General features: G+C 37.7%; 1 protein-coding gene and 1 long non-coding RNA gene across 2 annotated transcripts; both read left to right on the top strand.

Moving 5' to 3' along the window:
- Nucleotides 1-169: 169 nt before the first annotated feature.
- Nucleotides 170-26,223, top strand: LOC128377597 (uncharacterized). The gene is made up of 7 exons (XM_053337562.1): nucleotides 170-581; nucleotides 724-996; nucleotides 14,941-14,985; nucleotides 25,336-25,437; nucleotides 25,523-25,554; nucleotides 25,640-25,696; nucleotides 25,958-26,223. The coding sequence occupies exons 1-7, from the start codon at nucleotides 173-175 to the stop codon at nucleotides 26,033-26,035; spliced, it is 996 nt and encodes a 331-aa protein (XP_053193537.1). The 5' UTR covers nucleotides 170-172; the 3' UTR covers nucleotides 26,036-26,223.
- On the top strand, nucleotides 23,669-24,352 carry LOC128377623 (uncharacterized). The gene is made up of 3 exons (XR_008323336.1): nucleotides 23,669-23,767; nucleotides 23,909-24,181; nucleotides 24,325-24,352. It is a non-coding gene; the product is annotated as an uncharacterized LOC128377623 (long non-coding RNA).
- Nucleotides 26,224-26,600: the final 377 nt, after the last annotated feature.

The following is a 26,600-nucleotide window of genomic DNA, read 5'->3' as shown; positions in this document are numbered from 1 at the left end:
GCGTGAGAAGGAGACAGAGAGAAAGACAGAGAAGCACGATGGTTGAACTCAGATGGATTAAAATGTTTTTATTTCTGATTCTGGGGCTTCAGTTTACAGGTAAGCCACAATACCTGCATAATTACCAAGAGTATTTTATTTAATAACCTTCAATTTACTGAGGCAGTCAAATATGCTGTTGTTTTTACATTCACACTACAGTCATATTCTAATTTCAGTTCATTTATCACATTTCTCTCTCAAATTCTCAACAGCAGTAACTGGACAAACTTCCCTCATCACTGTCAGAGATGGAGATGAAGCCACTTTGTCCTGTAAAAATGTGATGACTGATCAGAATAAATGTGACAGCACTAACTGGATCTTTGTTTCAACTAACACAGCAATAGTTGAGCTGATTAAACTTGGGCAGATTGGTGAAAGCGCCAAAGCTAAATCAGACAGACTGAGTCTTACAGTGGACTGTTCTCTGGTTATAAAGAAGGTCACAGTTGAGGATGCTGGTCAGTACACCTGCAGACAGTTTAAATCAGGACGACAACAAGGTCCAGACTCTGACGTTGATCTGTCTGTTGTTATCAGTGAGTATTTACATCATAATGTTTTCAGATCAAACTGTCTTGTTAGAACAATATACTGAAACATTACAATAATTATGATTACAGTGATGAAGTTAATTTTACTCTTGTTGTCTTTCTCTCACAATATCTCCATCTTCACCAGTGACTGAACATAAGGACGCTGCTGAGGTGAAGTTAAGCTGCTCTGTGTCGACATATGATGGCTGCAGACACACAGTGAAGTGGCTGTATAAAGGAAGTGATTTGGACATGAATACCAGAGACAGACAGACATCACAATCTACCTGCTCAGCCACTGTGGTGTTGTTGACTTCTCATTTTATTGACACATCAAATTCTAAGTTTTTGAAGTGTAAAGTCACAGATCTCAACAGTGGAAAAGTGCAGCTGTATAACTTCAATCGTCAGTCGTCAGGTAAGAAACCAGGTGAGAAGAGGATGAGCTGTTTAAAATAACTTTATTCTAATAAGAAATATAACAAACTATATCTGTTAATTGGTTAATTTAGAATAACAATGTTTTTCTTATTTAGTCACAGCAGTTGCTAAATAATGTTTATCTTTGTCATTTTAAAGTTTGTTTTGTTTTAATTTAATCTGTCAGGTGAGGCTGCACCAACAACAGAATCTGAAACAACAGAAACACAAGGTGAGCAGCAAAGTCACTCATATGTATTCAACATTTTATTAAATGCATTCAATCACTGCTGGCCCTAGAAACATATTTAAACAGAAACATGTTTATATCCCTCCACTGGCTCCAAGCTGCTGCAAATTCAGAATCCCGACACACGCTTACAAAACAGAACCAAAAACAGCTCCCACCTACCTGACCTCCTTCATTCAGGTCTACACTCCCTCCCACTCACAATACTCTGCCAGTGAAAGGCACCTAGTACGACCACCACAACAGAGCCCTAGGTTGCTGCCCACACTCTTCCCTTCAGTGATTCCCTGATGGTTGAATGAGTTACCAAACTCTTTTCAATACACAAAGTCCCTCTCAGTCTTTTAGAAAAAGCTAAAGACCCAGCTATTTCACAAACACCCCTGCACTTGATGGACTGAGCAAAAACAAAACAATAAAACCTTCCTCTAAGCTCTCTATGCATTGCATCTATACCTGTTGGTACCAATGTCCCATGGGACTCAAATTTAGCTTTATGGCACTGATGCGTTGTTCTCTCTTGACTAGATCTCTACTTATGTGCGTCACTTTGGATAAAAGTGTCTGCTAAATTAAATTATGAATTGTCATGAACTGAATACGGAAGATGAGACACATTTAGAAAGTTCTGCTATATCTTAAATTATCCTCACACTTACAATGAACACGTTATATTTCTACGTATTTCCGTTAATTGTTCAGCAGAGTTAACTGACAACATTCCTCCTTTAAGGTCAGAGATGGAGATAAAGTCCCTTTGTTTTGTGAAAATATGTTAAATGATTAGGATGAATGTAACAGTACTACCTGGCTCATCAGTGCTTCGGGAAACACAGCAGCACTGTTTGAAAATGGGCAGATTAATAAAGATGCAGAAACCAAATCAATCAGACTGAGTGAACTGTTCTCTGGTTATAAAGAAAGTCAAAGCTGAGGATGATGGTTATTACAGACAGTTCAACAATTCCAGACGCTAAGTATGATTTGTCTTAAAAAGAGTATCAAGCAGTTAAAACAGTGCTTTGCTGTGCTTGAGTAAATATCTCCCCTGATATAAGTCTCCTCTTTTTCATCCTGTTTCTAGCTGTCTGTCATTTTTTATAACATGAGGTCCAGCTGCAGCTGATATCTTCATTTCTTTATGAGCTCTTCAGCACATAAAGAGCAGCAATGTGCAGCATGCCTTCAATAATATAACAAGTTGTTTTTCTGAGAACATTTTCTTGTTATATTAAGAAACTGAGCAACTATTTGTCACGATGGCAGCAATACGCTGCTGTACAAATGCAACTTGTTAATCTTTTATCAACATGACCTCTGTTTCCACAGCTCACATGAACCTGCTTCTTTAATATGACAACCTGCCAAAATATTCCACATGTACATACTTCCTTTACTTTCATGTTGTTTCTCTGATTAATTCTCCACAGCTTGTACAGGTTGTTCTGCTCTGAGCTACATAATGTTGGTGATGCGTGTGGCTGAACTCGTCCTCATCACTGTTGTTACTGTTCTTCTCTTCAGAGCTCGAGGTGAGAAAATGTTCACCAACCTTTGTTCAGTCTGATTAACACAAACTGTAAGTTTAGAGCTGAAATGTTCCTCTGATTTGTTTAGCAGGGAACCAGAGACCACCTGATGACCACACTGTGAGTTGATGTATAAAATCAACTAATAACGTCCATGTTACTGTAATGCAGGACTGTGAATGTCTCACTGTTTGTGTTTGTGCAGGTTTCTTACTCAGTAAGAAGCAGAACAGCGAGGCGTTCAGGTCCAGCAGCCAGTCAGGTAAATATCTGATGGTGCGTTCAGGGTCTGCTGACTCCACTGTGACCTGTGTTCAGTTTTAAAACTTCAACAGTCAGCTGGGAGGAAAATCTGGGAGTTTGAGGCTCTTTCAAATTAATTTATTTGTATATGTGAAATTATTTGTGACTGTATTGAATGTGCAGCAGCAGAAACCTAAAGGTGAAAGAAGTGGGCTTGTGATTTGTTAGTTTTCAGTGTGAGTGTGTCAGACTTTGTGATTCTTTGTGTTGTTTTTCACAGGAGATGAATGATGAAGATGATGGTGCGTTGAACTATGAAAACTTTGGAGAACTTTCTGCTTCTGTCAGACTCCGCTGATCAACCACTTCCAAACCATCAGCTCACCAGAGAAACGACTCCCTGACTGTTATATCATTAATATCGTCTCAGTTTTACATGAGTAGTTGAATTCTTTACATAAAGAAAGAATCATAAGATCACTTTGAGATTTTGGCTCCTTGAATATTTTGTTGTTGTTCATCAAATTAAGAAATGTTAATATGTTTTATGTCCTGAGACCCTTTTATTTTTAGTTGAATAAAAATATTCAAATCTAGATTTTATCTCTAGTTATGTAAGAAGCAAAGTGTGAATTTTATTAAATGTATTTTTCTGCATTATTTTCCCAACTTTTCTCATGTTTTCACTTATTTAACTCCTTTAAATCTGCTTCAAGTGGAAGAATTGAGACTTTAAGACTTTCTTGGATTCATATTTAATTGTACAGAAGAACAGAAGAATTTTAACTTTTATTTATCATTGTTGTTCAAATGTTTGTCAGGAGTCCGACGTGTTTCCTGCAGTCAGTAACAGTCTTCTCTTCATTATATCTTGTAGTAATATAATATGCAAATAAAGAAATGTTTAACATTTAATTCAACAGTGTTTACAAACAGTGTTGTGCTAGGTCCAGCAGCCAGTGAGCCGTTCTCACTAAAACACTTCATACATCTCTCATTTCTAAGAAAGTTTAATAGCAAAGCTCAAATAAGGAACTAAAATGTGTCAAACCACTAAAACATCATCTCATCTGTTCTTTCCAGCAGCTCCAGCATCACCATGTTGCATCAAAGTTAAATTCTTCATCAGTCTGTTCATGTGTGCTGTCAAACATCAGCATGAATCCTGTCTGTTTTCTAATAAACACTATATACAGAAAGAAGAACAGTTGCATTGCTACATTTATCTTACATAACAATGTTCACATGTTCAACTTCCTCAGTTCTTGTCTTCTTCCTGTCACAAGGTCAAACACGTCATTGACAGAAATGCATCATGGGACTGGAATATGGCAATATGTCCATTTTTAGAAGGAAATATCTCTTTTAATGGTGAGTCACTGGAGACATTATGTATTAACACTCACTCACTCTCTCACACACTCTAATATCTAATCCTACATGTATATAGATATTTTAAAGATATATATGCCACAGACGCTTGCTTGTAAAATGCAAAAACTAATGAATAGGAAAACTTATATGCTCCACCTACAAAAAGTTACAAGTGAGAAAAATGGGAGGAGGAGACACTTTGCTCTTTATGGGAAGTAGATAGTGTATTTCTGCTTTCTGAGATCTATGAGTGTGAGACAGAGAGAAAGACAGAGAAGCACGATGGTTGAACTAAGATGTATTAAAATGTTTTTATTTCTGATTCTGGGGCTTCAGTTTACAGGTAAGATACAAACATCTGCATTTTTACCAATGGTACATTATTTAATAACTTTAATTTTATTGACACAGTCAAATAAGCAGTTCTTGTGAAACATTCACACTACAGTCATATTCTTATTTCTGTTCATTGATCACATTTCTGTCTCAAATTCTCAACAGCAGTAACTGGACAAACTCTCCTCTACATCACTGTCAGAGATGGAGATGAAGCCACTTTGTCCTGTAAAAATGTGATGACTGATCAGGATAAATGTGACAGTACTACCTGGCTCTTCAGTGGTTCAGGAAACACAGAAACAGTAGAACTGATTAAACGTGGGCGAATGAAAAATGCCAAAGCTAAATCAGACAGACTGAGTGTTACAGCGGACTGTTCTGTGGTTATAAAGAAGGTCACAGTTGAGGATGTTGGTCTTTACACCTGCAGACAGTTCCAAAGAACAAGACAACAATATAAAGACTCTGATGTTTATCTGTCTGTTGTTAGCAGTGAGTATTTACATCATAATGTTTTCAGCTCAAACTGTCTTGTTAGAACAATATACTGAAACATTACAATAATTATGATTACAGTGATAAAGTTAATTTTACGCTTGTTGTCTTTCTCTCACAATATCTCCATCTTCACCAGTGACTGAACATAAGGACACTGATAAGGTGACGTTAAGCTGCTCTGTGTCGATATATGATTGGTGCAGATACACAGTGCAGTGGGTGTATCAAGGAAGAGTCTTGGACATAAATAACAAACAACTACAGCTATCACAGTCTACCTGTTCAGCCACTGTGCTGTTGTTGACTTCTCACTTTATTTACACATCAAAGTCTAAGTTTCTGCAGTGTGAAGTCACAGATCTCAACAGTAAAGAAGTGCAGCTGCATAACTTCAGTCCTCAGTTGTCAGGTAAGAAACCAGGTGAGAAGATGATGAGCTGTTTAAAATAACTTTATTCTAATAAGAAACATAACAAACTATATCTGTTTGTTTATTTGATGTATTTTAAGTTTTAAGAACAATGTTATTTTTTTGTTATTTAGTCACAACAGAAAGTAATCAATGTGTTTTTTCTGATTTTAAAGTTTGTTGGTTTTAATTTAATCTGTCAGGTGAGGCTGCAACAACAACAGAACCTGAAACAACAGCAACACAGGAAGGTGAGCAGCAAAGTCACTCATATGTATTCAACATTTATTCAATATATTTACCCACTGCTGAAAACAGCTGTTTACTAGTGTAGATATAGACATTCTCTCCCAAAGACTTTTAATCAGTTCAGATTACAAAAATACATTTTATTAATGGAAATTAGTCCAGTACTCTGTCATTTCATCTTCACACGTTCAACTTCCTCTTCTTATTTTAAGGAGGTCAAACACGTCATTGCCACAAACAAACCTTGGTACCAAACACAGTGCACTTATTGAATCTTAATATGGTTTAATATGGCTGCTCTGAATGCAGAAACATATTTCTTTACCTTGTGATCCATGATTACATCCCAGTTTCTCAGGATCTTGAACCAAAGAGCCTGAAGAACAACAAATGTGCAACTGTCCAAATACTAAATGTCTGGACTGTACATGCAGCAGAGTAAGAAAACATCACAGGAAGAAGATGACTTATCTCAACACAACAACTACAACTAGAGCCAGAACTTCCAGAGAAACATCACAATCATTATGATCACAGTGATGAAGCAAATGTTACTTTAGTTTAAACAAAAAACAAACATTTTGTGATTCTCCACAGCTGCTCTTTTAACTCTTCCCAAGGTCACCATAAAAAACCTTTGTGGATGCTGCTTTTAGCCAAAACATCCTATAACTATGGATGACTCTGCTGTTAAATATTAAACCTGCTGACTCAGAGGACAGATTTAAACAACAACTCAAAACATAACTTTTAAATGTTAAAATGACTTCAGACTGATGTAAAGATTTAACCAAAATATTTGTGTATTTTATAGAGTTGAAGTTTTAAGATTACATTTTAATACTATAGTATACTGAAGATGATGAACATGAAGTATTTTCTCAGTGTACAATTTCTGGGCTTTGTTCATTTATCCAGGTGTGAAGGCCACACCAATAACAACTAAATGTTGGTTCAACAATTCAAAGCAGCGCAAAGGCAGCTACAACCAAAACACCTGCAGCCACAGCAACTGCAGCTCCACCAACATCTTTTGTGTATCTATCTCTCTGTCTCCTCTTTTGAAGTCTCAAATATGAATATGAGACTCACACGACATTCAGTTAGCAAAGACATGCAAGAAAAACAACTTTATAAGAACTTAGTGGGTTATTTGGTTTGTATAATTAGTTAATGATAGTAATGTGTCAAAACTTACTAACACATAATATATGTACCTTATGTTTATCATGCATGGAGAAATTAAAACTCACCAGGAAGAAAACATTAATGCTTTCAGTCCTATTTAAACCATGGGGTCATGGTATACTTGTGCCCTCCTCTGGCGGAAATGAGTATTACAACAAAAAACTGTTCTTGAGTCAGAAAAACAGGACAGAAAATAACTTAGATTAAATTTAGAAACGGGATCTCTAGAATAAATAAATAATAATCTCACTTACCTTTCAGAACCTTCATCCATTCAAGTTTGGTGGTTGGTAATCGCTGTGGCTTCAGCAGCACTCATAGTAGCTACTGTTGTTGTGGTGGCCATCAGACGGAAGAAAACTACTGGTGAGAAAGTCCACAGATTAAACTTTTTTTTTTTAAACCTGGATTTCCATTGTTCAATCTAAAGTCGACTCTCTCTTTTGTCCTTCAGGGAACAACACACAGATGATTCAGGGACTGAGTTTAAACCCTGCAGTGACTCAGTCTGGTTTAGAAACCAGTCAGGACACGGTGAGATTACAAACTTCACACAGTATAACATTACACTTAATTACATTTGCTCCTCAAAATGTGGCAGAATGACAGAAACTCCTGAGTCTAACTGCAGTCTGTAAGATGGAAGAAAATAAAGTGCAACTAGAATTGAATTGAACTGAAGAGGTGGAAGATTGAATCCATATAAATCCAGATGTTACTGAGCAACCATCATGTTGTCTTCACTGTGTAGGTTGATCCTGAAGACGGAGTTTCCTACGCCTCCATCAGCTACACCAAGAAGACCAAAAGTAAAGCCCAAGTAAGCTGAGTGTTTGGTTAGAGTGCTATAAAGGAAGAGAAAAGTTCCATCTGGATGGAGAGAAAACAAAATATTTAGTTAATTTCAGTTTCTAAATAGAAGCAAAATGATGACAGCTCCGCTTGAGTTTTGCTTTTTCGTGTCATTATGTGTGATGTTGTTTGTTTCCCAGGTTCGTGATGATGATGGTGGTGATGCAGTGACCTACAGCACTGTGAAAGCTTCCTCCTCTTCTGCTGGAGCCTCCACTGATCCCAGTAACCTCTACGCTACTGTCAACTAACCCAAAAAATAAGAGACCACAGTGTTCATATCATTACATTTCATTTATACAGTAACTGATTAGTTAAAGCTTTAGCAAAGCAATTAGCCTTTACTTCATAATAGAGACTGTATCCTTGTGGGGAATTTGTCTATGCAGTGCAAACCTTATAGCTTCTATGACTATGATATAGTAATCAATATTTATTTCTGTAAATAGCTTTTTTTTTACAGAAAGACATGTGGTAAGTAAGACACCCTTAATGAACTCTCTATCAGGCCCTTTATTGAGCTCAGTGATGTATCTACTGGTGTTGACTGAAAGTTAAAATCTTAGTTTTCACTGTTATTTTGTCTCTTATCATTTTAGGACTGAACTGAATTCTCTAAGCATGTATTTGGTATTTTTGAGAGTCATAATTTAAACTTGTATGTCTCTGTTCAGTTTGCTGATACAAAAGTGTCAAAAGACAAACTGAGCAGAGGTGTGATGTGATCATGTGACATTGCTGACTTGGACTAAGTAAGTGGTGTCACCTTTTAGACTCAAATATTAAGCATCTGAATGAGTGAGATCTGAGAGATTCAAACAGGTTGTAGATCAATTGTACAGTTTTAGAGTTTAAAATAGAATTTAATATGTTTTGTGCTTCTTTCAGACTTTTGTGGAAATTAACATTTTTGCTTGGTGAATTATATATTACATATGAGAAAAATTAGCAACAAGTAATATAAAATAAAAACAAATGCAAACACAATCTTCTTGTTGCTGTATTTTGTGTGTAAAGCAGACACCACTGAGCATATGCAGGATCTTGCTTCTGTTTACAGCTTCTTTAGCTTGTTGTACTACATATCACAACCTCTTCACTTTGTACTGAAGTTCTTTGAGAAATTTACAATGTATTAAAAAGTTGGGAGGTTGTGATATGGAGCACAACAAGCTAACAACGTCCTGTCAACACAACTGCATTTCTGCACATGCTCAGTGGCCTCACACACAACTACTGTCCAAAGACTAGAGACAAGGTCTAAGTAACCACTAGGTAGGTTATTAGTGATGACTGATTCATGTACACACTTCTGGGACAAACACAGAGCAGCAAGCACACCAGTTATCATCAGAAACATACTGCTGGGGTCTCACTGGTGATTTTCAGAGATGAAATTATTCTCTTTGTCTGATGCCTTGATAAAGTTTGGCCTGTCTGTGTGTTGCAGCCCTGCATGTGTGTGTGTGTGTGTGTGTGTGTGTGTGTGTGTGTATGTGTGTGTATGTGTGTGTGTGTGTGTGTGTGTGTGTGTGTGTGTGTGTGTGTGTTTATATGTGTATTTATCTTCTCCAGTGCTTTCCTCCTATGTCAGTCAGTCTTCGGTCCCTGTGGCTCTTCCCATTTCCTGGTGGCTCTCAGTGGTGATTCTGATTTGAGCAGTTTGTACCTAGTCCAGCACTCCAATCCAAGCTGAACCTGTTTGACCAGCCTGTCAGTAGATGTGGCTTGGTCTCTGTGAACAGCTCACCTCTGTGCCTCTTGCTGTGTCGTTGTCTCTGTTGCAGAATCTAGTAATTAGTACCAAGTACTAGATGTTGGCTGTGCTTGTCGTTGCTGTATAGAAACTTTGTGTTTGAACTAGTGTTGAGGCATTCATGCCACTTGAGATCTGGGCCAGGGCTAGCTTTATGTTCTTTTCCTGATGTTCATGTAGCATCTCTATTTTTAGAGCCACTAGGAGCACCGAGCTAGGTCAGGGCAGTGAGGTTTTTTTTCCTTGTTTTCTTTGTTCTCTAGTTTTTAGCTCCAGTTTGGGGGTCTTTTTTTCGTTATATTTATATTATATAATTTTTTTTTTTTTTGGTTATTTTTTTTAAATATCTGAATTTCTGCTGATAAATATCTTTATTTAACCTTTTTTTTTTTTGGCATTATGTTCCATCCCTTGCCCCAAGCGAGCTGGGTGGGAACAATGTGACTCTGAGCCTCATGTGGTTTTAGTGTTCATGTCTTCATATCAGAGCTCTGCTGCTGTTGTACCCACATTCTCACCAAAACACTTCCCCATTCAGTTCTCAGAAAAAATGATCTCACAGGAATAATGAGAAACTAGCAGGTCTCAGACCAGTAATACTAAAACAGAATAAATGTCTCTACAACACAAACTACTGTACAGACTCTGACAGTTGAGAGCATCTTCACACGTTCAACTTATTCTTATTCTTATCTTATTTTTAGGAACGAACACAGTGTGTACTTTTTGAATCTTAATATGGTTTAATATGGCTGCTCTGAATGCAGAAACAGATTTCTTTACCTTGTGATCCATGATTACATCCCAGTTTCACAAGATCTTTGTCAGATGTCGCAGTTATGTGATATGTGTCTTAGCCAATATTAGGATGCCACCTAAAATGTCAATTTTTAGAAGAAAATCTTTAAATGTAACACGTCCTGTGGACTGGATGTGAGTAGAAAAAGTGGAGACATGCACCCTGAACTCCTCCAATATCTAATCCTATATGTATATAGATATTTTATCAGATACCACAGAGTTTTGTAAAATGCAAAAACCTTTGAAAGTAAAGAAAAGGGAAGCTAGTATGCTCCACCCTACAAAAAGTTACAAGGGAAGAAAAATGGGTGGAGGAGACACTTTGCTCATGATAGGAAGTAGATAGTGTATTTCTGCATTTTGAGAGCTGAGAGCGTGAGAAAAAGACAGAAAGAAAGACAGAGAAGCACGATGATTGAACGATGATTAAAATGTTTTTATTTCTGATAGTGGGGCTTCAGTTTTCTCATTAAAACACTTCCACCTCAGTTCTTATAAACTAACTTCAAAGATACAATGAGGAACTAACAGGTCTCAGACCACTGATACACCATCTTATCTGATTGACTCTTCATCTGTCAACTGTTCATGTAACATCACCATGAATCCTGTCACGACTGAATCCTAATTCGGGTTGAACACATATTTTATACTTTTTACTCATCAGACATCGCAGTTATGGTTCTTAACCAATATCGGTACTCCACAGAAATCGAAGCTTGTAAAGCGCAGTTTCAGGAGCGGAAACACACCCCAATTACACCCCTTCTGGCTCCTATATAAGCAAACCTAACCCTCTTCCTCCTCTTTCGCTCTCGTATTCAAGTTTCACGTGCATGCAGTCTCAGTCAAGCTTTCATGGTCATCCCAGAAACAGATCGTACTTCCCGCATAATTGCATTAACAAAACAAAACTACGATTACTACTCCAAGAGCCAACTCACCACGGATCACGAAATGCAGATCAACCCGTTCGACTTGACTGAAGATTCGTGGAAACCGGTTCTCCTCTTGTCACCCAGCAGCAGACCGCAGCCAAGCATCCCGGCAGAGCGGCTGCCCTCAGCGAGACCAGGGAAGCAACCGGGTCTCCCGCGCTTCCGGGTTTTCGCCAAAGCCAATCACCGCCCGGATCGGCAAGCATGACGTCACAGAGCCCCGTAACCCCACGGCCACATTCCCCCCTACTCATTCGACTCAGACTTGTCAGTATTTATACCAACGGCACGAGACATCAGTTCTGCATCATACCTTATCCATCTCCACTTCTTTGTGGTAAAGAATTCGTAATTTATTTAAAGTCACTTCCACGTTGTCTTTTTCCATTTACCAGCTGCAAGTTTCTCATGCAGCTAGTCTAATGTCACTTTGCCATTGCACACCGTTACATGCACGTGCACATTACAAACACCGGGATGCACGTTGCTAGTACATCTAGTCAAACGTCATTTAAGCATCATCTGCCATTAAACGCTTAGACAGGGACAGCGGTCAACATGATGCCAGCAACCCCTTGCTGTTTCCTCACTCCAACCGCAGCGCAACACCTTGCTTAGATAGGGATGCCTAAGATCCATGCTGTTTCCTTAAATCCAACAGCAGCATTTCGCTTTGACAGGGACATCAGGCACCGGGATGCCAGCGACTCATGCTGTTTCCTTAAATCCAACAGCAGCGGTTCGCTTAGTTGTGGACATCAGGCACCGGGATGCCTGCGACCCAAGCTGTTTATCTGTCCAACCACAGCACTTCGTTCCAACATCAGGCACCGGGATACCCGCAACACCTGCAGCCTGCTCTAGTCAAGGCTTCTGGCACTGAGGGCTGCCAGCACTCTGCTTCAGCCCGGACATCTGCCACCAGGATACCAGAGCCCCCGCTGTCTCCTCATCGAGGTACCAGGATCACCCATATTTGACTACACTGATCCCTGCAGCTCATTTCTCCCAGGCAGTGACACTGGGATGTCATTGCCCCCAAGCGCCACTCCCGCAACTTCAGCAGACATAACCATGCAAGCCAATTTTGGGGGTTCCTTGGTGGATGATCGTTCTCCGCCAAATGGTCAGCTGAGACCACCCCCTTTCACACGTTTAACGTAACTTACCTGTCGTTCCATCCCGTCACTACGACCATTTCATTATCAACGTCCCTTTCACACGTTCAACGTAACCTACATCTTGTCCTATCTCGTCACCATAACTATTTCATTATCAATGCCTCTTAGAGCCTCTCTTCATCTCCGAATTCAGACAAGCGCCTAATCATTCCTGGCTATACCAGCAATTTCTCCGCGTATCATCGTCGCACCATTCCTATGATCCACTCAGTCTTGGTGGAGGTTTTTGGGGGTCCTCACTGCCCGGGCGCTGCAGTGGATCGTTCATACAGCCTCCCCACACCGCATCAAGAGCACAAATGATTCGTTCAAATCTTGTTAATAAAGTTGTCAATGGTATCTCGTTGAAACCCTTTTTCTGCAACGTTTCTCATGTTTATTGCTTATTTAACACCTTTAAATCTGCTTTAAAAGGCAAAATGTAGATCTTTAGACTTTAAGACTTTCTTGGCTGCTTTTTCAGATGCAGCAGCTGCAGCTCAGTTTCATGTTTTAAGTGTACAGAAGAACTCATTTTAACTTTTATTTATCATTGTTGTTAACATGTTTGTCAGAAGACAAAAATGTGTTTGGTTTGGATGAGTCTTTCTGTAGTCAGTAACAGTCTTCTCTTCATTATATATTCTAATAATATAATATACAAATAAAGAAATGTTTAACATTTAAGTCAAAAGTGTTTTGTAATTATTTTATGCACAAACATTGTTGTGCTGCTGTTGTTTCAACGTTCTCACCAAAACACTTCACACATCTCTCATTTCTAAGAAAGTTTAATGCAAAGATAAAATGAGGAACTAAAAGGTGTCAAACCACTAAAACATCATCTTATCTGTTCTTTCCCAGAAGCTTCAGCATCACCATGTCCCATCATGAGCATCAAGAGTCAAAGTTTGACTCTTCATCAGTCTGTTCATGTGTGCTTGCTCCTCAAATCCACTATGTATATAGATATTTTATCAGATACTACAGATGCATGCTTGCAAAATGCAAAAACCTTTGAAAGTAAAGAAAACGGAAGCTAATATGCTCCACCCTACAAAAAGTTACAAGTTTGGTAATTTAGTGAGAAAAATGGGTGGAGACACCTTGCTCATTATAGGAAGTAGATAATCTATTTCTGCATTTTGAGAACAAAGAGTGTGAGAGGAGGACAGAGGGAAAGAGAGAAGCATGATGGTTGACCTCATCTGGATTAAAACGTTTTTATTCCTGATACTGGGACTTCAGTTTACAGGTAAGATACAAAAACCTACATAATTACCAATAGTACTTTATTTAATAACTTTAATTTTACTGAGACAGTCAAGTATGCTGTTTGTTTTTACATTCACCCTACAGTCATATTCTTATTTCAGTTCATTTATCACATTTCTCTCTCTCTCAAATTCTCAACAGCAGTAACTGGACAAACTCCCCTCTACATCACTGTCAGAGATGGAGATGAAGCCACTTTGTCCTGTGATAATGTGATGACTGATCAGGATAATTGTTACAGTACCTGGATCTTCAGGCATTCAAGAAACACAGCACCAGTCATGCCTATTAAATTTGGGCAGATTGTTGAAAATGCCAAAGCTAAATCAGACAGACTGAGTCTTACAGCGGACTGTTCTCTGGTTATAAAGAATGTCACAGTTGAGGATGCTGGTCGTTACGCCTGCAGACAGTACGACAGATCAGGACAACAACAAGGCCAAGATGCTCTGGTTTATCTGTTTGTTGTTAGCAGTGAGTATTTACATCATAATGTTTTCAGATCAAACTGTCTTGTTAGAACAATATACTGAAACATTACAATAATTATGATTACAGTGATGAAGTTAATTTTACTCTTGTTGTCTTTCTCTCACAATATCTCCATCTTCACCAGTGACTGAACATAAGGACGCTGCTGAGGTGAAGTTAAGCTGCTCTGTGTCGACATATGATGAGTGCAGACACACAGTGAAGTGGCTGTATGACGGAAGTGACTCGGACATAAATATCACAGACGTACAAACTTCACAGCCCACCTGCTCAGTCACTGTGCTGTTGTCAAATTCTCATTTTACCTATGAATCACATTCTGCGTTTTTGCAGTGTAATGTCACAGATTACAACAGTGGAAAAGTCCAGCTGTATAACTTCAGTACTCAGTTGTCAGGTAAGAAACCAAATGGAAAGATGATTTGAAAACATTTTATACTAATAAGAAATATAACAAACTAAATTTGTTTATTTGATGTATTTTAAGTTTTAGAACAATGTCACCTTTTTCTTATTTAGTCACAGCAGTTGTTAAATAATTTGTTTTTTTCTGATTTTAAAGTTTGTTGATTTTAATTTAATCTGTCAGGTGAGGCAACAACAACAAAACCTGAAACAACAGCAACACAAGAAGGTGAGCAGCGAAGTCACTCATATGTATTCAACATTTATACAATGTATTTAACCACTGCTGAAAACAGCTATTTACTAGTGTAGACATTCTTTCTCAAGGACTTTTAATCAGTTCAAATTGTAGTTCAAATTACAAAAAAGTAGATTCATAAAACACTGGACAAGATGGTGTTACTATCCATTGTGCCATTAGATGTTTTACACATGAGTCACATGAGCTTCCTTGATGGTGAGAGTGGCGTGTGTGTGTGGGGGGGGGGGGTGTACCTTGTCAATTTAGGACACATCGTCAGTAGTGTTCCTTCGAATCACGGGGTGTTTCGGCCCTTTAACACTAAACACCCTCATCAAAGGTGGCCAGCTACGGGGTGATCAAGCCCGAGCTTGTGTCCCATATTGATGGAAATTAGTCCAGTACGTATGTTGTATTTTATAATGTATTCGAGTATATTCAATAAACCGAAATCTAAACCTAACATCAAAAGCTCAGCAACAGAACAAACTCATGAAATCATGAGAAATATCTTGAGCAACTCACCTTTATTAAGAATCAGTGACACATAATCAGGTGTCCATCCTACATGTTCAGTGTGTTCAGTCTTTGTCAGGCTGCTGTGACCTCTGACCTCTGACTGTCTGTAGCTTCTGTTATTGCTGATCAAAAAGTTTTTGACTGTTTGGGTGAAAATGGGATGAACTATGTCAACTTACAGTGAATTCAACATCTGACAGAAAACAGAATAATACAGACTAAATGTCTCTACAACACAAGTATGAGTCTTAATATTCAGTTGTTTGCTTGTTACAGCATTAGATTGACTCACTTTGTGTTTTAAAGGCAGAAACATGTTGCTGACACATAATCAGGTCTCCATCCTACATGTTCAGTGTGTTCAGTCTTTGTCAGGCTGCTGTGACCTCTGACCTCTGACTGTCAGCAGCTTCTGTTATTGCTGATCAAAACAGTTTCGTCACTGTGGAGGAAACAGAACCAAATATTACAGATGTAAAAGTAATAATTAGTTTTTTCAGACTGGAAAAATTAACTCTGTCAGCTTACCGTGAATTCAACACCTGACAGAAAACAGAGTAAAACAGACTAAATGTCACAATGTCAAAGTGACACCACACTAACTGAAGGAGGTAGAAGGCTCTCCCTGTCTCAAGCCATCATCCCCGTCGGCCTTAAATCAGCCATCATCATCCCGACTCCAAAACACCAGCCAACAGCAGCCTGGATGAATAAAACCTTTGTGGATGCTGCTTGTCCTAAAACTATGGACGACTCTGATGTTAAATATTGAACCTGCTGACTCATGGGCAGTTTTAAACGACGACTCAAAACATAACTTTTAAATGTTAAAACTGACTTAAGAACGAATATTTGTGTATGTTATAGTTTTGAAGTTTTAAGGTGACATTCTTTCTCTTTGACATACTGCAAATGATAAACATGAAGTATCTTCTCAGTGTGCAATTCCTGGGCTTTGTTCATTTGTCCAGGTGTGAAGGCCACATCACCAATGACTAAATCAACAATTCAAAGCAGCTCGAAGGCAGCTACAACCAAAACACCTGCAGCTACAGCGAACACAATTACATCACCAGGTAAATCAACATTTTGTGTATCTTGCTTTAAATTATCTCTTTGTCTGTCTTCTCTTTTGAAGTCTAGAGTGTGAATGTGAGACTCACACTTGACAGTGGATGGTGATATATTCTCCCATTCTTAGCAAAAATAACTTTATTGAGACTTAGTGGGTTGTAGTGTTTGTTTAATTAGTAAATGGTAAAATATTCTGTTATGTTCAAACTGACCTAGATTTAGTCACAATTAAACACAAATATACACCATTTCGGATTTTTAAAAGGAAAAGAAGTTGATTATCCCTTTATAATGCACTTACAATGTAAGTGATGGAGGACAAAATCCACAGTCCTCCTTCTGTTAAACTGCTGTGACCTCTGACCTCTGGCTGTTAGCTATGTCTGTTATTGCTGATCAAAACAGTTTTGTCACTGTGGAGGAGACAGAACTAAATGTTACAGATGTAAAAGTAAAAAGACTGGATAAAAATGAACTCTGTCAGCTTACAGTGAATACAACACCTGACAAAAAACAGAATAAAACAGAGTAAATGTCAAGATGTTGAAGTGACACCACACTAACTACAGGAAGTAGATGACGAATTTCTATAACACAATTTGTATGCAATTTCTGGGCTTTGTTCATTTGTCCAGGTGTGAAGGCCACACCACCAATGACTAAATCAACAATTCAAAGCAGCTCAAAGGCAGCTACAACCAAAACACCTGCAGCTACAGCGAACACAATTACATCACCAGGTTACTCAACATTTTGTGTATCTTGCTTTAAATTATCTCTTTGTCTCTCTCCTCTTTTGAAGTCTAAAGTGTGAATGTGAGACTCACACTTGACAGTGGACAGTGATATATTCTCTTATTCAGTCCAACTTATTTACTGTCTACATTCACAGTTACAAGAAACATTAACAGAAGAAAGGTTGGGTATAAGAAACAATAGTAAAAGTAAGAAGTGAATCTAGTTTAGCAGCAAGATTTTTGAACAGAACAGTAGGAACAGTAGGAACTGCAGTCAGGAAGCCCTAAAATGTATGCAGGGTTTGTTGTTGTAATACTTATTTCAGCCACAAGAGGGTTCAAGTGTACCACTACCACATGTTCTACATACAGAAAAAACAACTTTATTGAAACTTAGTGGGTGGTAGGGTTTGTTTAATTGGTAAATGGTAAAATATTCTGTTATGTTCAAACTTACTTTGATTTAGACACAATTAAACACAGAAACAAACCAGATTTTTAAAAAAGAAAAGAAGTTGAACAGGAGGCCAAGTGAACATTAAAGCTGACAACAACTCTCTGGCTTTATTTGAAAACAAAAGTTTATTAAAATGTGTGAAATGGATCTATAGGTAGTGCTGGTACTGGATGTTGGAGGGTAACAGATGAAGTATGAGTATAAAGAAGGCTGTGGTTCAGCAGTTATGAGCTCTGGAGCTGCAGTCACATCAGAGGAGGGAGGAGATGACCCTGCAGTCAGCTGATGAGCTAGAAGGTCCTGGTTCAGTAGAAATTGCTCCAGAATATTTAAATAATGAAAGAAAAGATTATACATTAGAAGATTATTATTATTATTTAAATATAACCATTACAAAGGTACATTACATATATCTTCCAGACCTATATTTAACCACACAATTAATACAACGTTATCAAAATATTCAAATGATCCAGTTATCTAAATATGTCCAAAAATGATCTACGGAAATACAATTTAACGTGACTAGAAAAATAATGTTAGCCTGAAATTATTTGGGGCATTTTGGACACACGAGGTTAGGTAGGTAGGTTCATTAAAACAATAAAATAAATACAAATAATAAATTGTAAACTAAAACTACCACTTTTATGTTACAAGACAACATTGGGTGCTAGTTAAGCTAGCCGTTATGAATTATAAATGAGGTTACAGTTCTAATCATGTTGATGCTGTTCATGCTAAATGTTTCAGCTAAAAATAATAATGTGCAAGAAAATGGCTGTCATGTCATTTAATCAGATTCAATAAACAATAACAAACCTTTATACTGTGATAGTTTTCCATTTTCAGTTTTCTCTTCTTTGGCTGTTCAGTGCCACTAAATGTTCAGAGCTGCTCCGGATAGAAACACACACTCTCCCTCCTGGACAGCAGAGGCTCTCCTCTCTTCTTCATTTGGATTGAAAAGTGATTTATGAAAAATTTAAACACCACAAGTGTTTAAATATCACATTTATATAGTTGATGAAGTTAATCTAATGAAGTTTTAATAGTCCTTATTACATCCTTACCGTAGCATTACCTACTGTGTGGCTAGCTTACCATGGTTACACACCTACTGTGTATCTTAGTTACCATGGTTACACAGAGTTCGTTGCTGCGGCTGTAAAACAGTAAATAAATAGTTTGAACATCATATAACTCCCACGAAACGACTCGTATCGCTATAAGCAGAATTTACCCAGCTGTCTGAAGTCTGAAGAGCCGCACAATTAATTAATTTCTTCCGCATTGAAGTTAGCGGATAGCTACCGGAAGTTAGCTTCTCAACCAGCAGACGTACATTCATCCAGCCAGTTCAGGAAAGAGGAAAGTTCCACAGCTGAAGATAATGTGAACAGAGATTTATATGGCAGTAATAGGCGTACTCGGTATTGTGTCAACTCGTTTGGGAAGGGCTTAAATGTGATGGTTTATCAACTATATGTAGAAATCCCGGACTGCAGTGTGAAGAGCTGGCAAAATATAAAGTCTCACTGATCGTGTGGCTCCCCCTAGTGGTTGTGGCCCTAAACAACCGCATAGATAGACCATTGATGTCACGGGCCGGCCCTGCTCCACACTGCATGACCATAATCAGATGCAGCTTTGTTGTAGCACTAAATACTTTATGTTCCAATAAAGTTACATTTTTATTATTATACATAGACCCTCACTTATGTTAAAATTCAGATAATTGTGTGTTGAGTGTTTTAGAAACCTACAATAGCAGATTCAACATATTTCCTTTTGTTAAAAACTTAATTTTTTTCACATAAATTAATAATTTCATGTCTCTCTCTCTCTCTCTCTCTCTCTCTCTCTCTCTCTCTCTCTCTCTCTCTCTCTCTCTCTCTCTCTTTTAAAGTCTACAGTATGATTACAAGTATGAACTGTCCGAACTGTCACATTTTCACTGTCAGACTGATGCTTGTATGTGGGTAAACATATTTTATTCAGTCAGTCAGTCTCAGTTACTGTGTTCAAACACATGTCTGAGTACAGTTGAGTGTTTTGTGATGCTCCTCACAGTGAATATTTGTAATTTAGTGTTTTGAAATTAAACCGGATTACCTTTGTACAAGAAACATTCACAGAAGAAAGGTTGGGTATAAGAAACAATAGTAAAAGTAAGAAGTGAATTATTTTTCTAGTTTAGCAGCAAGGTGTTTGAATAGAACAGAAGGAACAGTAGGCCCTAAAATGTCACAATAATTCAGATCAAACTTAGAAACTGGATCTCTAGAATGAAAAAATATCTCACATACCTTTCAGGGACTTTTCCAATTTGGTGGTTGGTAATCGCTGTGGCTTCAGCAGCACTCATAGCAATTGTTGTTCTTGTGGTGGCCATCAAACGGAAGAATACTACAGGTGAGAAAGTCCACAGATGAAACTTTTTTTGAAAAACCTGGATTTTCAGTGTTGAATCTAAAGTCAACTCTTTCTTTTGTCCTTCAGGGAACAACACACAGACGATTCAGGGACTGAGTTTAAACCCTGCAGTGACTCAGTCTGGTTTAGAAACCAGTCAGGACACGGTGAGATCACAAACTTCACACAGTACAACATTACACTTACTTACTTGTTGTCGCCAAAAATGTGGCAGAATGACAGAAACTCTTGAGTCTAACTGTAGTCTGCAAGACAGAAGAAGATAAAATGCAACTAGAATATAAATCCATATGCTACTGAGCAACCATCATTTTGTTTTCACTGTGTAGGTTGATCCTGAAGAAGGTTGTTTCCTACCACCCCAGCAGCTAGACCAAGAAGACCAGCAGTAAAGCCCAGGTAAGCTGAGTTTTTGGTTATACTGCTATAAAGGAAGAGAAAAGTTCCATCAGGATGGAGAAAAAAATATATATATTAAGTTGATTTCAGTTAACGAATATAATCACAATGATGACTTTCAGATGTCCCAGCTCCTGTTGAGTTATATTGAGTTTTGCTGTTTCGCATCATTATGTATGATTTATGATTTATTTATGATATTGTTTCCCAGATTCATTATGATGATGATGATGATGATGATGATGATGATGATGATGATGATGATGATGATGCAGTGACCTACAGCACTGTCAAAGCTTCTGCCGGAGCCTCCACTGATCCCAGCAACCTCTACGCTACTGTCAACTAACCCAAAAAATAAGAGACCACAGTGTTCATATCATTACATTTCATTTATACAGTAACTGATTAGTTAAAGCTTTAGCAAAGCAATTAGCCTTTACTTCATAATAGAGACTGTATCCCTGTGGGGAATTTGTCTATGCAGTGCAAACCTTATAGCTTCTATGACTATGATATAGTAATCAATATTTATTTCTGTAAATAGATTTTTATACAGAAAGACATGTGGTAAGTAAGACATCCTTAATGAACTCTCTATCAGGCCCTTTAGTGAGCTCAGTGATGTGTCGTTGGTATTGAGTGAAATTTAAAATCTTAGTTTTCACTGTTATTTTATTTCTTATCATTTTTGGACTGAACTGAATCCTCTAAGGATGTATTTGGTATATTGAGTGTCATAATTTAAGCACATGTCTCTGTTCAGTTTGCTTTGTTGTGATACAAAAGTGTCAAAAGACAAACTGAGCAGAGGTGTGATGTGATCATGTGACATTGCTGACTTGGACTAAATAAGTGGTGTCACCTTTTAGACTCAAATATTAAGCATCTGAATGAGTGAGATCTGAGAGATTCAAACAAGTTGTAGATCAATTGTACAGTTTTAGAGTTTAAAATAGATTTTAATATGTTTTGTGCTTCTTTCAGACTTTTGTGGAAATTAACATTTTTGCTTGGTGAATTATATATTATACATGAGAAAAATTTGCAACAAGTAATATCCAATAAAAACAAATGCAAACACAATCTTCTTGTTGCTGTATTTTGTGTGTAAAGCAGACACCACTGAGCATGTGCAGGATCTTGCTTCTGTTTACAGCTTCTTTAGCTTGTTGTACTACATATCACAACCTCTTCACTTTGTACTGAAGTTCTTTGAGAAATTTACAATGTATTAAAAAGTTGAGAGGTTGTTATATATAGCTCAACAAGCTAGCAAAGTCGTTTCAACACAACTGCATTTCACACACAGAACTACAGTACTGTCCAAAAACTAGAGACAAGGTCTAAGTAACCACTAAGTAGGTTATTAGTGATGACTGATTCATGTACACACTTCTGGGACAAACACAGAGCAGCAAGCACACCAGTTATCATCAGAAACATACTGCTGGGATCTCACTGGTGATTTTCAGAGATTACCTTATACTTCTATTTCTTGATGATTGCAAACTGTTGATCCCTCTCTTCCTCTCTGTCCTGCCTGTAACCCCTTTGCCCTTGAAAACACTGCCCAGATGGTAGGGTTCCTGTTTTTGAAGAAGAAGTGTTCAATCCGGTGACCCGACCTTTTAACAGCAAGTCTGGTCAAAACCAACCTTGTTCCGTTTTTTAATATAGGAACCAAAATTACCTAATTATGTACCCTATCCTATAAAAGAAAATCTGTTTCTCCTTTTTCTTTACAGTTTCGGGGTCCTTTTTTGGTTACATTTGTTTTTTGCTTTGAGTTGCATCCATCGGTCCTTTTCTTTTGGCACTTGTCCCTTTTGGTTGTGTATTATTTTTTAAAACATCAGACTTTGTGCGAATAAATAACTTTATTTAAACTTTTTTTTTTTTTGGCATTATGCTGCTTCCCTTGCTCCAAGTGAGCTAGATGGTAACACTGTGACTGTGAGCCTCATGTGGTTGTAGTGTTCATGTCGTCATATCAGAGCTCTGCTGCTGTTATACCCACATGTACCCACAGATATAATGAGAAACTGACATATCTTATTCCAATAATACACCACCTCTCTTTCCCAACTGCTGCAGTATCACCACGTTGCACCACAAGAGTCAAATTATGTCTTTATTATTCTAAAAGCGTTGTTTGTCCAGCAGGGGTAGTAGTAAGTTAACTAGTAAATAGTAATTATCACCTTTTAATGTTTGATAAGCAGTATTATTTCACATCTATATCTCTGTAGTTTATTTTTATGTTCTGATATTAAAGTAATTAAAGCAAACTTAGAAGTGGAACAATCCTTATTCTTGTGAGACAAGTTAATAAGGTGAAAGAGAAGAAACTGGGAAATATGACTATCAATCAAAGGAAGCTGACTATTTAATATTCATATTGCATTTTGAGAACCATCTTAAAGTGTGTATGTGCTAGTGTACAGTAAATTGAGATTTAATTCATTTATTTGTCCCATGACAGATGCTTGCTTGTAAAATGCAGAAAAACATAATAGATAGGGAAGATAATATGCTCCACCTACAAAAAGTTACACATTCGGTCATTTGCCAGTGAGAAAAATATGAGGAGAAGTCACTCATTACAGGAAGTGGATAGTGTACTTCTGCATTTTGAGCGCTAAGAGTGTGACAAGAAGACAGAGAGAAAGACAGAGAAGCACGATGGTTGAACTCAGATGGATTAAAACGTTTTTATTTCTGATACTGGGGCTTCAGTTTACAGGTAAGATACAAAAATCTGCATTATTACAAATAGTACTTTCATTAATAACATGTTTTTCACATCCACACTACAGTTATATTCTTATTTCAGTTCATTTATCACATTTCTCTCTCAAATTCTCAACAGCAGTAACAGGACAAACTCTCCTCTACATCGCTGTCAGAGATGGAGATGAAGCCACTTTGTCCTGTGAAAATGTGATGACTGATCAGGATAAATGTTACAGTACCTGGGACTTCAGTCGTTCAGCTAAATCAGACAGACTGAGTGTTACAGCGGACTGTTCTCTGGTTATAAAGAAGGTCACAGTTGAGGATGCTGGTCTTTACATCTGCAGACAGAACGACCGATCAGGACGACAACAAGGTCCAGACACTGTGGTTATTCTGTCTGTTGTTAGCAGTGAGTATTTACATCATAATGTTTTCAGCTCAAACTGTCTTGTTAGAACAATATACTGAAACATTACAATAATTATGATTACAGTGATGAAGTAATTTTGCTCTTGTTGTTTTTGTCTCACAATATCTCCATCTTCACCAGTGACTGAACATAAGGACGCTGATAAGGTGACGTTAAGCTGCTCTGTGTCAATATATGAACAGTGCAGACACACAGTGAAGTGGCTGTATAAAGGAAGTGATTTGGACATAAATACCAGAGACAGACAGACATCACAATCTACCTGCTCAGCCACTGTGGTGTTGTTGACTTCTCATTTTATTTACACATCAAATTCTAAGTATTTGCAGTGTGAAGTCACAGATCTCAACAGTAAAGAAGTGCAGCTGTATAACTTCAGTCCCCAATCATCAGGTAAGAAACCAGGTGAAGAAGATGATGAACTGTTTAAAACAACTTTATTCTTATACGAAATATAACAAACAAGTCACAGCAGTTGCTAAATAATGTGTATTTTTCTCATTTTAACGTTTGATGGTTTTAATTTAATCTGTCAGGTGAGGCTGCAACAACAACAGAGCCTGCAACAACAGAAACACAAGGTGAGCAAAGTCACTTGTATATATTCAACATTTTATTGAATGTATTCAATCACTGCTGGCCCCAGAAACATGTGTAAACAGCTGTGTTTATATCCCTCCACTGGCTCCCAGCTGCTGCAAATTCAGAATCCCGACACACGCTTACAAAACAGAAACTAAAACAGCTCCCACCTACCTGATCTCCCTCATTCAGGTCTACACTCCCTTCCACTCACAATACTCTCAACACTCTTCCATTCAGTAGATTGTTCTACTCTGAGCTACATAATGTTGGTGATGCATGGGGCTGAACTCGTCCTCAACACTGCTGTTGACAGAAATCTGCAGCAAAAATGTTTTCTTTTTCTTTCTCTCTGGAAGTCCTGAAACTGATCACGTGTTTGTTGTTATGATACTCATTTTCGTCACAAGAGGGCACACGTGTACCACTACCACATATTGTAAATAGGACTGAAGGCAGCTAAAACACATTTCATTTCTAGACAAAAGAAAGACATGGGGTTGTTTGGTTTGTCTAATTAGTTAATGATAGTAATGTGTCATAACTTGCTAACACATAAAATATGTACCTTATGTTTATAATGCATAGAGAAATGAAAACACACCAGGAAGAAGATATGAAGCTTTCTGTCCTGTCTAATACATGCAGTCATGGTATACTTGTGCCCTCTTTTGGCCAAATAGAGTATTACAATAACATACTCATAAAACCTTTTCTTTCATCTGTTCTTCATTCATAAACAGAACAGAAAAGAATTTAGATCAAACTTAGAAACTGGATCTCCAGAATAAAAAAGTAATCTGACTTACTACTGTACAAATGTAACTTGATAATCTTTTATCAACATGACCTCTGTTTCCACAGCTCACATGAACCTGCTTCTTTAATATGACAACCTGCCAAAATATTCCACATGTACATACTTCCTTTACTTTCATGTTGTTTCTCTGATTAATTCTCCACAGCTTGTGCAGATTGTTCTGCTCTGAGCTACATAATGTTGGTGATGCGTGTGGCTGAACTCGTCCTCATCACTGTTGTTACTGTTCTTCTCTTCAGAGCTCGAGGTGAGAAAATGTTCACCAACCTTTGTTCAGTCTGATTAACACAAACTGTAAGTTTAGAGTTGAAATGTTCCTCTGGTTTGTTTAGCAGGGAACCAGAGACCACCTGATGACCACACTGTGAGTTGATGTATAAAATCAACTAATAACGTCCATGTTACTGTAATGCAGGACTGTGAATGTCTCACTGTTTGTGTTTGTGCAGGTTTCTTACTCAGTAAGAAGCAGAACAGCGAGGCGTTCAGGTCCAGCAGCCAGTCAGGTAAATATCTGATGGTGCGTTCAGGGTCTGCTAACTCCACCATGACCTGTGTTCAGTTTTAAAACTTCAACAGTCAGCTGGGAGGAAAATCTGGGAGTTTGAGACTCTTTCAAATTAATGTATTTGTATAAGTGAGACTATTTGTGATTGTGTTGAATGTGCAGCAGCAGAAACTTAAAGGTCAAAGAAGTGGGGTTGTGATTTGTTAGTTTTCAGCGTCAGTGTGTCAGACTTTGTGTTTCTTTGTGTTGTTTTTCACAGGAGAAGAATGATGAAGATGATGGTGCGCTGAACTATGAAAACTTTGGAGAATCTTCTGCTTCTGTCAGACTCCGCTGATCAACCACTTCCAAACCATCAGCTCACCAGAGAAACGACTCCCTGACTGTTATATCATTTATATCGTCTCAGTTTTACAGGAGTAGTTGAATTCTTTACATAAAGAAAGAATCATAAGATCACTTTGAGGTTTTGGCTCCTTGAATGTTTTGTTGTTGTTCATCAAATTAAGAAATGTTAATATGTTTTATGTCCTGACACATTTTAAGTTTTAGCTTTACAACAATATTCAAATCTGAATTTTGTCTCTAGTTATGTAAGAAGCACAGTGTGAATTTTATTAAATGTCCTTTTCTGCATTATTCTTCTAACTTTCCTCATGTGTTCACTCATTTAACTCCCCTAAATCTGCTTAAAATCTGATAACTTACATCTTAATTTAGACTTTCAGACTTTCTTGGCTGTTTTTTAAGTTGCAGCAGCTGCAGCTCAGTTTCATGTTTTAATTGTACAGATGAACTAATTTTAACTTTCATTTATTATTGTTGTTAACATGTTTGTCAGGAGTCCAACGTGTGTTTGGTTTGGTTGAGTCTTCCTGCAGTCAGTAACAGTCTTCTCTTCA

The sequence above is a fragment of the Scomber japonicus genome, chromosome 17 (genome assembly GCF_027409825.1).
Source record: "Scomber japonicus isolate fScoJap1 chromosome 17, fScoJap1.pri, whole genome shotgun sequence".
NCBI lineage: Eukaryota > Metazoa > Chordata > Actinopteri > Scombriformes > Scombridae > Scomber > Scomber japonicus.
Note: the sequence above shows the minus strand (reverse complement) of the source record. Positions and strands in the feature narration are given on the sequence as shown.